The following is a 12,157-nucleotide window of genomic DNA, read 5'->3' on the forward strand; positions in this document are numbered from 1 at the left end:
AGTAGCCCCTTCGGACGATTTGCAGCACCCACCTGTCCGAAGTGATCGTGCGCCAGTGAGCGTGGTGATGGCGAACCCTGCCACCCACTGGCGTCACATGGGGCCGAAAACACGGACTAGGAGGATTTTGGGGTAGATGCTGCGGGGGAAGGTGTGGTCTGACCCCGCCGTTGTCCCCGACCGCCACCACGGTGGTTTCCACGGCCGCCACCGCGTTGAAAGGATTGTTGCGGCGCGTGGCTGGCAGCACGTGTGGGGGCGCCCCTTCCTTGGCCACGAAAGGGACGAAACGAACCCGTTTGCTGACGCTGGGTCGAGAGACCCAAGGACTTGGCCGTGACCCTGGAGTCCTTGAAGCGTTCCAGCGCGTGGTCCGCCTTGTCACCGAAGAGGTGACAGCCATCGAACGGCATGTCCATCAAGGTATTTTGGACGTCTGCCGAACAATTGGCGGATCTCAGCCAGGCGTGGCGACGAATCGCCACTGTCGTTGACATAGCTCTGCCCAGCGAGTCGGTCGTATCAAGACCACACCGTATCGAATATTTCGCTGCATCTCGGCCCTCAGCCACAGCCTGACCGAGTTTTGCCCGCACCTCCATGGGGCATTCTGGCAGCAGTTCCGCGACCGTATCCCACACAGAGTGGGTGTAGCGGCCCAAGAGGCAAGCAGTGTTGCAAGACCGCAGGCCCAAACTAATGGACGAGAAGACCTTCTTGCCAAATTGGTCATACCTCTTGGATTCCCTGTCGGGCGGGGCCGACGGGAATGCGGACTGGGAGGTCGAGGCCTGGATCACCAGACTCTCAGGAGTGGGGTGGGTAGACAGGAACTTGGGGTCGTCCGGACAAGGACGGTGGCGCCTGGCCACGTTCCGATCAACAGGCGGACCTGAAGCGGGCCTGGACCAAGTGCTCAACAGAACGTCTGACAAGGCTTCATTAAACGGCAGCAGTGGCTCCTGTGGGCATGACTGCGGTTTGAAGACCTCGGTGAGGATGTTAGGCCTCACGGCCGCGACGGGGAGCTCAAGGTGTAAGGCCTTGGCAGCCCTCATCAGCACCACAGAATATGCAGCTCCCTCCACCGATGCCACGGAAGGAGGAGAGATCAAACCAGGGTTAGGAGAGTCGTCCAGACCACTGGCATCCCCCAAGTCACCTGTCCAGTCCGGGTCATACTGGCACTCGCGTGACAGAGGGTCCTCAGACCCCTCCCAACCTTCACCGAACTCTTCATCTTCTCCGTATTCGGAGTCAACGATGTAGACCGGCTCCTCGGGGTTCATGGGCCCCATCGGCACCGGGACCGGCGTCGAGCGACGCCCGTCCGGCGCCGCGTCCGGCGTCGGGGAAGGTAAGGGGACGGCGCCGCCCGGAGCCGGCGCCGGAACCCCGCCGCCGGCCGGAGCCGGCACCGGAGAACCGGCGCCGCGCGGGGGCGGCGTCGGGGGTAACCCCGATGGCAACGGCGCCGGGGAGGCCGGAAGACCAGCCGGCGCCGATCCCGAAGGCCCTTGCGGCGCCGGGGTCGGAGCCGTCGGCGGCGTCGGGGCCGGAGCACCCGACGGCGCCGAGGCAGGGACACCCGAACCGCCAGGGCCCCCAGACGGTAGCACTGGGCCCGAAGGCACCGTAGGCCCCGTCGGAGAACCGAGAGCCCTCATGGCCATGAGGAACGCCTCGATCTCCTCAGGCGTCGCACCGTGCCCAGGAACCGGAGGGTATGAGGCAGGCCGCACCGGCGACTCTCGCGGAGCCACGGGGTTGGGGTCACCCGAGCCCCCGGCCGCATCGCGCGAGCGTCGGGGGGAGTCGGGGGTATGATGACGACGCCCCGACTTCTTGTGCTTCCTACCTGACGAGCCTGACGAGTGGTGTCGACTTCCGGAACGCTCGGCGCGGCTCCGCGATCGTTCCCTCGAACGCTCTCTCGACCTCCGGCCGGACCGGGACCGCTCCCGGTCCCGACGTGGGGCCGACACCCGGAGCTCCAGTAGCTTGCGGGACCGCTCCCGCCTAGCCTTGTTGGTGAGGGCCCGGCAGTCGACGCAGGAGTCCACGTCGTGGTCGGGGCCCAGACACCGGAGACAGAGGCGGTGATGGTCTGTGACTGACATCGTGCGCTCACAGTCATCACAGTGCTTGAACCCAGGCATCCTATCAGGCACAAAGTGAGAAATAACTTCGAAAAAAAAAACTTGGTCAAAGACCGGAGTACTGCTCTTCAGATCTGCGTCCACTGGCGCGGAAAAAAGAAGAACTGACGTCAGCGCGCGGAGGCGGCGTCTATATACTCCAGCGACGTCATCACGGCGCACGACGCCGACGACGGACGCGGAGCCGCAGGGGACGCCTGCAGACGACGCCTACCGACGCGCAGGGGTACTGCTACGCAAAAGTTTCCGGATCCAGACTGACGCCTGGGGATATTCTAAGGTAAGGAATCTAACACTAACGTGTTTCTTTCAGATTTTACATGTAAACACTGACATTCACAGGTGCCGTTTTTGTGTGTTGCATCAATGCTGTTCATCAAATTAAAATCTACAGACCTCGCTTGGTCAGGGCTCGACAAAAAGTTAAGAAATTGTTGCTTGCTGTATAGAGGAGATAACGCATAAAATGTGGCCCTGCGTCTCTTTCAGACAGCAGAAAGCTAGATCTAAAAACTTTTTTTAAACATTAAAACGGACAAGAGCACAAAACAGAGGAGGCAGCTCTTGGTAGTAAACTGCATAGTTTCTGTAAGAAAAACACGTATCACTATCTGCATGGTTATGTAGAAAATATTGTATAAATGTACAAGTAGAAAGACACATACCGAGTTTGGGGGACTTTGCCACTGATGCGTCCAAAGAATCCGAAGATAAAGAGCGCCCTTCAGCCACAGAAAAGAGCACATGAGCCTGAAAAAACAAATATCATGTTGACGTGACTTGAACAAACAAACACGTTCAATTCAGATTTATAAATGTAACAAATAATAATTAGCAACATAAAACAAGATATAGTCTGAAGCGGCAATATACATTTGCCATAAAAGTCAAGTCTCGTTATAATGCATTTAAAAACGTTGTTCTGGTTCCTCAAATTATTAGAGCTCATGATACTGAATTAGAAGTATTTATGCTCCCACTGTTTCAAGCTCATAGTTTTGAATCATGAAATGGTACTATCAATCATTATTTTACAAATGTTGCAAGGAAGTAACTTATTTTGCTCGCCACTCAAATAATGAGAGTTGCCTTCAGCTAGGGGCCATGAATACTAGCACGGTAATCGGCATCTGTCAATGCCCTTTACAGACATTAAAAACTAATTATAAAGCGCCTAGCGACATCTTGTTTTGGCAAAAGCACCACATATTTGACAAATGTTATGATTACTATTACGAGACATTAAAGACATTCAGTTTTAAAAACGGACTGGCATCAATCTAGAACCTGGAAAACGAAATACAATAAACGGAGGAGTTGGCACAGAAAATAGGTTCACACAATATTTGCAGAAAAATCACTTTTTTGACCAAGATCAAACTAAGGTACTAAAAATGACGCCATATTGACTGACAACTACGCTGGCATAATTAGCACAAGGTCTTAGCATCCATCACTCGCTTCCATTTCGAGGACTTGTTAAGATGGTTGAGACAATACATTGATCGGAGGTGTCTGCAGCAGAATTCCGGGCATCTGTAGTTCTGAGGATGAGGCAGCTAGAGATTAGAAGAGCCCAGTTGACTAGTTCCAGTCTTGTGCACGGTAATCGGCATCTGTTAATGCCCTTTACAGACATTAATAACTAATTATAAAGCGCCTAGCGACATCTTGCTTTGGCAAAAGCACCACATATTTGACAAATGTTAGGATTACTATTACGAGACATTTAGTTTTTTTCACCTAGACGCTTCGGGGCATTAGTTGTGCTCTATAAATACAATATCAATCAGGTCCTTCACCTATTAGCATGCATATACTAATCTGCATTTGTAGAGGAAGCACATAGAGAAAGTAATACTTGTGGTCCTAGCTATTCTAGAATCCATTTCATATTTCTATATTGCAGTGATCTCCAAGATGAAGGGCAGTAGGAAGCATAGGTAGTAAATCTACATTGTACAGCATTCCAGAGATACATTATAGTGGGTCAGACTTGTGGATGTGGTAACGGGAAATAGATGGCCCCTCTGAAGCAATGGCATTTCCCACTGCCCTTTCCTGACCCATTATTTACTAGAAGACTAATCCCACAAGAATTATTTTGGGCCTCTCCTGTCTAGACACTCCCCTCACTCTCCACCATCAGAGGTTACAGTTCACACCCACTGTTTGCAACTTTAGTACAAACATGGAGCAGAAATATCTAGTCACAGAACAAAGATTTCTCTACCAGAACACACTAATGGGGAGGGAATATTCTGCTAGAAATGATCCATCAAAAATGACTTCACCCAAAGAGCTCCTGAATCACATATCCCTAGCAGAAGGCTTCTCAAAAACTAGTTGGGAACTGTGATTTAGGGAGTGTCTGCCAAGGCTTTGATTGGAGTAGCGCATGCAACCTCCTTACAGGAATGTGGATTATGCAGCTTTGTACGTTTTTGCTGATGTACTTAATGCCCTGGAGGGGGTTGGGGGGGAATGTTTAACTCTGCAATAGGCTGACTTTTTCTATCACGATGAACCCTCCTTCTATCTCCGCATATTGCTTCTAACTTTTTAACTTTTTTTATCTCTTGCTTGCTATTTGAGAAATGTATTCGAAATTTAGTTGAAATGTGTGATTTTTGAATTCTAAAATTTGCCATGTTTTGTACCTTTGGCTCACCTTTTGCTCTATTCAATAAAAAAGATTTAAAAAAGAAAAAAAAAAAAAGAGAAAAAAAAAAAGGAATGTGGATTATGATGTGGTGTGGTTGTAAGACCGCACCATAAAATAATGTCACAATATTTATCAGGTACAGTTAGGTTTCTTTAATAAACCTCTTAGCTCAGTACTGGGGAGCCGAGGGAAAGAGCAATCGGGCTTCATCAAGGGAACAAGTGAAAGCTTCAGAAGAACCAAAAAAGTCAATAAGTACGTAAAAGCACAAAAATCCAACACCAGTTTATAAAAATAGAGTGTTATTTTTTATCTTAAAATAGATAACAAAATGACAATCTTTTGAGGGAAACCGGAGATACGAAATTTTAAAGGCAAGTAAATCACAGTAGTTTCACTTTTGGGAAATGGAATAAACTGTTGTAAATGGTTTAGCAGTTCTTAGCCAGCTGACTAGTATGACTACGCTTCAACTGGACATGCCACAACGGGTTGGGGATCAGTCACGGGGACCACTTAGACCCAGGGAAACAGTTACCCTTTTGGTCCACAAACCTTAAGGTTTTTTGTTTTTATTAAAACTTTTATCCAGTAAGGCAATCCAGTCAAGAGGTGGTCCTGATGCTGGGGATGCAGAATGCTAAAATGCTTAAGAGATGTGGCGAGTATTCCAGAGGCCATCCTGGGATCCATAAGCGTCAATATTCTTCCCGGCCTCCGGACTATCTCTCACTTTGCAGTATGGTAATCAGGTGCAGATCCAGATGCCAATTGTCAACTGGTCCCTGTTACAGCAGTTTCAACAGTTGCTTACAGAGAAGCAAATCTTTTCTTTCTGGGGACTAGGGTCCACTTCAACATTAGCTACAGGTCCCACGGGCTTGGGGACACCTCAGGAAGGTCAAGACTGTTACCGAGCAGGTAATTCGAGTTCCTGGACAGCTGGGCTCTCAAGGAGCACAGGGGTTCTTAGCTTTTGGTGAATCTGAAGCTTAACAGAAGGCTAGCCAACTAGCCCTTGGAGTCAATTCTGTCCTGGCACAAGTGGAGAACTTTTCCACAAGTGGGCACAGCAGGCACAATCCTCTTTGCAGGTACTTTAGGTACAGAACGTGCTGTCCAACCTCTCTTTGGTGAGTCTAGGAGCACCAGGGCAGTCCTTCGGTCTTCTTTCCAGCTTAGTATTGATTTGACGACTGTGTGCCAAGGTAGCCAATTTATGCCAACTTCATATTTGTGGGAGGAGAGGACTCACTAGCAAAATAGGGCAACAATTCCCACAGGGCAACCCTTTCCACGTTACATCATGTCCAAGGAAGTATGGCATCAAAATCTCCCAGAAGGCACTATTCTGCCCACTACCAACATGTAGTTGTATTTATGTAGCACTTACTACTCTTGATGAGCCATCAAATTGATTTTCGGCAAATAACACACTATTCAGCAACCCAACAAGGTTTAGTGGCAAATTAGTACAGGGAAATATAAATACAATTGAGTAGTGGACATGCGACTCGGTTAGTCGGATTGAAAAGTATAATGGAGGGATAGAAGAGGGAAGAGTCTATAAAGTGTTTATGGGGCGATCCTAGTAGTAGGAGGATGTTTGGGATAAGTGAAGGACAGAAGGAGGAGGGAAGATTCTCTAGAAATTGATTAGGGAATAATAAAATGAGGTCTCAGATGATTCTGGGGAGGGATAAATGAGGGACGAATTTAGAAAGTGTTGTTTGTGAGATCTTAGTAGTAAAATTATGTTTGGAGTGATATCCAGACTCCTCCTTTACTGTCTGGAGTTCCCTAGCCCAACCCATAAATGTAGCTAAATAAGGGCTGCACTCCACAGGTTTGGCAAAGGGGTTCCCTCCCCCCTTAGAGATGCCAGACTGTCTGAACAAAAGTGAAGTCCCCTGACTAGTGTGACTTGCATTTGCTCAACAGAGGCGGCTTCCCCTTTGAAGCTCGCTACATGTGGTTCACACCACTATGGCCATCCTGCCAGGAGGAGGTTCCAACTCCTCCCTGGACAGGTCTTTTGTTTGCTTTCCTGAGATTCGTTCACACCTCTCACAAGGACGGCAGCAGTCTGTCTCGGGGGCAGCAGCTGTGTATTTCAGAAACGGCTACTGCAAAACTGAGCAAAGAAGTGGCAACTTTCTAAAGTTGCCCTTTACTTAAAAGTTATCTTAAATCCAACTTCTGTAGTGAGATGGATTGAAGGTGTCAATTAATATGATACCTTGGTGTACTATCTTCAGTAGTCCCAAATGGAAGATCGCATTTCGTGTTGGGACTAGTGTAACTCCACGTTTAATGGGGCTACCAGCCTTAATTAAGAGTTTTCACTTTCAGGGCATGTTAAACACAAGAGGGAAATGCCCTTCTTTTTAATAATTAGCGCCCTTCCTTGTGGGCTACAAAAGTCTTCTCTAGGGTGGCTTATTAATGTTAAACAGGAAGGTTTCGACTTGGCAAGAGGGTTAATTTTGCCATGTCGAGGTGGCAGCGTGGGAGCTGCTGTCATGTTTTTACCGTATCACTGTAGTGGTGACACAATTAAGTACAGCAGTCCAGTACTGACATTTAACTTACTTGCCCTGGGTAAATCTTGTACCCTATTCTAGGGAATAATGGGTAAATTAAATACGCCAATCTAGCATTTGCCAAATGTACATATACTTTTAGTGGTCAGAGCACATGCCCTGGAATATGGGTAGCAAGGCACGGTGCACTAGAATCGAAACAAACATTTGCAATGCAATAGGTCTCGCATTAGGAAAGTTTGAGTTATTTGTCCTATACATGACAAATTTGTTATTTATGTGTTATTTTTGAAAATTGTGAAATTAATAGATTTGTCATTTACAATGGTAATACTTTTATTTTTGGACAATGTGACACCTATAGCATGGGCACAAAGACGAGACCTGTTGGCTTTGACAATGCTTGTTGCGTTTGTTTTGGTCCCAGTCTGGCTTGCTCTGCATCAGCAGAAGGCATTCATGCCTTTAAAACCTGCACTCAATAGGATATGGCATAGATAAACACACAGCATACTCTATACGCCAATCCCGTACGAGTGACTGAATGCATAGGGGACATCTCTCCACTGCCCCATTTTTTGTGTCCAGCGAAGCCTTCGACCACCGGCGCCCATCCGCCCACGAACAGCATGCCACTGGGTTTTGCTCCGGCACATGCTGTCTCTCTCACTCGCATCTCCCTGGACCCAGGCGTGTGGGAGTTAAATAATAAAAGTTATTTATTTGGAAGTAAACGTGCTGCATTTCCAGATACGCTTAATAAAGGAAACCGCAAAAGAGTTTAATGTGTGATGCAAAACACTCAGGTTCCATGTAAACGGAAGTAGAAGCAAACTTTAGCTTTCGGGAGAAGAGTATTTTCTATCAAGAAGAGGTTTTTCGGGAAAACATGGTGGCCGGCAGTTAGCGAGTCACGGGAGCAACCTCGGAGCAGGAAAGAATCTCTGCAACCTCGGGGCAGGAAAGAATCTCGGGCGAGTGAGGAAATGGCACATTACAAACTTTCAAGATACATAAGGCACAAGTGTAAAACAAGCAGAGCAGCATAAGTAACACCGAGTTTTAATAAAAAGTGTCCAAGCACATGCAACTGACGAAAACAGGGCCGGGGGAGAAAGGAGGGGTGATTGAAAGCAAAGGTTACGAGAAGGGCTGTAGAAAAACGGATGGGGGAATGTAAGTGGTGACTCGTGTCTGTTTGAAGGGCTGGTGGAGAAGGGAGGGGAAATGTGAGCAGCAGGGCAGGGGGAGAAAGGAGGGGTGATTGTGCCCATGCATGGAACAAGCATTGTCTTTGCTTTCAAAGGCGAGACCTATTGGCTTTGACAATGCTTGTTCTGCGCATGGGCACAAAGACACGACCTGTTGGCTTTGACAATGCTTGTTCCATGCATGGGCACAAAGACGAGACCTGTTGGCTTTGACAATACTTGTTCTGCGCATGGGCACAAAGACGAGACCTATTGGCTTTGACAATGCTTGTTCCATGCATGGGCACAACGACGAGACCTGTTGGCTTTGACAATACTTATTCCGTGCATGGGCACAAAGACAAGACCTATGGGCTTTAACAATGCTTGTTCCATGCATGGGCACAAAGACGAGACCTGTTGGCTTTGACAATACTTATTCCGTGCATGGGCACAAAGACGAGACCTGTTGGCTTTGACAATGATTGTTGCTTTTGTTTTGGTTCCAGCCTGGCTTGCTCTGCATCAGCAGAAGGCATTTATGCCTTTAAAACCTGCACTCAATAGGATATGGCATAGATAAACACACAGCATACTCTATACGCCAATCCCGTACGAGTGACTGAATGCATAGGGGACATCCCTCCACTGCCCCATTGTTTGTGTCCAGCGAAGCCTTCGACCACCGGCGCCCATCCGCCCACTAACAGCATGCCGCTGGGTTTGGTTCCGGTGCATGCTGTCTCTCTCACTGGCATCTCCCTGGACCCAGGCGTGTGGGAGTTAAATAATAAAAGTTATTTATTTGGAAGTAACAGTGCTGCATTTTCAGATCCGCTTAATAAAGGAAATCACAAAACAGTTTAATGTATGTTGCAAAACACTCAGGTTCCATGTAAAAGGAAGCAGAAGCAAAATTTTGCTTTTGGGAGTAGAGTATTTTCTATCAAGAAGAGGTTTTCCGGGAAAACATGGTGGCTGGCAGTTAGCGGGTCACGGGAGCAACCTCGGAGCAGGAAAGAATCTCGGGCAACCTCGGAGCAGGAAAGAATCTCAGGCGAGTGAGGAAATGGCACGTTACAAACTTTCAAGATACATAAGGCCCAAGTGTAAAACAAGCAGAGCCGAGTTTTAATAAAGTGTCCAAGCACATGCAACTGACGAAAACAGGACAGGGGGGAAAGGAGGGGTGATTGAAAGCAAAGGTTACGAGAAAGGCTGGAGAATAAGGGTGGGGGGAATGTAAGTGGTGACTCGTGTCTGTTTGAAGGGCTGGTGGAGAAGGGAGGGGGAATGTAAGCAGCAGGGCAGTGGGCGAAAGGAGGGGTGATTGAAAGCAAAGGTTGCGAGGCTTCCTTTCAAGTCGGGTACGGGGGGCGGGAGAGCAGGAGTGCAAGCGAGTGGGAGGGAACGAGGTGTGAGTGAGGCCAAGTGCGCGCCTGGCGAAGCGTCACGGTTCATTAGACAACATGCATAGGGAGGAATCCGGCTTGGAGTCCTCTTGGTCAGAGAGTTTGTTTCAACTACATTACTCTTGTCTATTTATCCCTGCGGGATAGAATAGTCGAGACCTAAAAATGGCACCTAGGTTATCAAAAAGTGTTGGTAACCCTACAAAAAAAAAATTTCTCTGCACTCTACAGTAACCACTGAAGTGTAGTAGGTCTAGTAAAATGTGCCACTTTCTGACACGGGTTATGTTGAGTGGGATTATAGTGAATTACTTTTATTTTCCCAAGACTTAGCACCCGCTGAACATGGAGTTATTAACCTTCAACGAGTGTCATCACAATCCTGAGTACGCCTTGGACAGGTAGACTTTGCTAATCTGAGGGACAAGTGATAAAGCGGTGCATTTTGTTATCAGATTTGGGCTCCACAATGTTACGCCAGAGGACGCACGGTAAAAGACTCAGGCTGACACTCAGAGCCCAGTAACCCCAATCTGCCCTGATAAAGTTCTCACTGTAGTCAAGAAGATTATGGTGATCCATAGCAATGCTGTCATCCGTAATCTATACACTTAGAATTCTGTGGTTGAAAAAGAGGTGATCATCAAGGATATTTATGCAAGATGATAACTGAGACTTCAGGACTAGATGTTTAACAGAAGAGACTTTCACAAATAAGCCTCCTTTCCCTCCTCCTAAATCTGTGAAGTAAAGATTTGACAGATGGCACCGTCCTTTGGAATATGCTGCTGCTAAAGGCACTACAGTTGCCCCGTGTAGTGGTCATCAGTAAACAATGTGTTTTGCCCACTGATGGAGAAAGGCTTGAAACAGGCTCTTTAGAAATCTCAGCCATGTTAAAAGTTTTTCGCTCTACCAAAGTTGTTGTATGCTGTGACTGGGATTGGAGAAAAACGACCCCAACGAAAACTGTAAAGAAACTTATCTCACAGATGATTAAGAGCGAATCTCAGAACTGAATGTATTGGCACATGATCATTGGGAGATGAAATTTGTATAGTTTGTGGCATCTATGGAGTAGTGTGTATGGAAAACAAAGCCACTTTACTGGCTACTAAATAAACAACACCAAAGTGCCAAAGAGCATGCTATTACTGAAAATGTACTTACCACGTGATAATAGCCAGATGACAAAGAATGATTCATGCAAGTTAATCTATTGAAGACCGAATGTTAAAAAAGTAAAAACTATGTATCTTCGTTCTGCTTCTAAGGGACTTTAGCACAGAGCACTTTCTACATTTTACTAGAAAAGCCTTTTATTAAATAAAAGTTTCATAGGCTACACAGGTAGATTTTATTTAATATTTTGAAAGAAAAAAATCAATTTCTAAATTTTAGAAGGGGAGAATAAAACGAGGAACAGAACTCTGATGGGCTTCAGCCTGAAGATATTGAAAACTGGCACTGCTCCTTTAAGAAGTCCGCACCATCAGTACTCCATTATGTCTTCTGAGGGGCGGTACCTCAGTCCCAAAAAGAGGATCATGGAGAACTGAGCTCACTTTTTTGGCTGCTTTCGATTGCAAATGAAATGTTGGCAAACAGGGAGGAGCCAAGCTAGAGACAGAGATGGCCGCATAGACGCTCGGGTCCGTGAGCCCTCTCACCCCGCGCATACATCCTGGTAACTATCCTGAGCCGTAACAGCATATTTAAGTAGGCGAAGGAAAACTTTCACTGACCGTTTGCTCCTGTGGCTTCTACGTGCGGCAGGCCCGAAGAAATGTCCCCGACTGTTTTGCGGCCCTCACGGAGCTGGGACCGGGGTGTCGAGTGAGAAGAGCAGCCGGCCGCGACTGTGACAACAGCGGCCATTGGTGGAGGTGAGGAGTCGGCCGGAGGGCGCCGGAGATTTGATGGGCCGATGGCAACAGTGACGACCCAGTCCATCAAGCGGAGTGCCTCGTGGGGATGCGTGGCAAAGCAGGGTCGAGGAGAGTGCACGATATTTGGCCCCCTTTCCAGTGTTGTGTCCGGTCATAACTAAGGACTTCCCCCGGAATCGGCGGGCAGCTCCCGGGGAGCGGCAGAGATTTTGTTTAGCCCTTTGGTGGCTCTTCCCTGGGAAGCCTGCCTTGACTTTCTGGGTCCTCGCTGTGAATCATGTTGCTCCCTGGTGTGGGGC

The 12,157-nt window shown here is 47.8% G+C and overlaps 1 protein-coding gene across 2 annotated transcripts in view; it reads right to left on the reverse strand.

The window, feature by feature from the left end:
* Positions 1 to 12,157, reverse strand: part of CDCA2 (cell division cycle associated 2) — a 394,307-nt gene that overhangs the window by 164,963 nt on the left and 217,187 nt on the right. For both annotated transcript variants that reach the window (XM_086943530.1, XM_086943529.1), the window contains exon 9: positions 2,825 to 2,909. In XM_086943530.1, coding sequence (XP_086799656.1) covers positions 2,825 to 2,909 — 85 coding nt within the window. The remainder of the gene's footprint in view (positions 1 to 2,824; positions 2,910 to 12,157) is intronic.

This window comes from Lissotriton vulgaris, chromosome 11 (genome assembly GCF_964263255.1).
Source record: "Lissotriton vulgaris chromosome 11, aLisVul1.2, whole genome shotgun sequence".
Taxonomy (NCBI): domain Eukaryota; kingdom Metazoa; phylum Chordata; class Amphibia; order Caudata; family Salamandridae; genus Lissotriton; species Lissotriton vulgaris.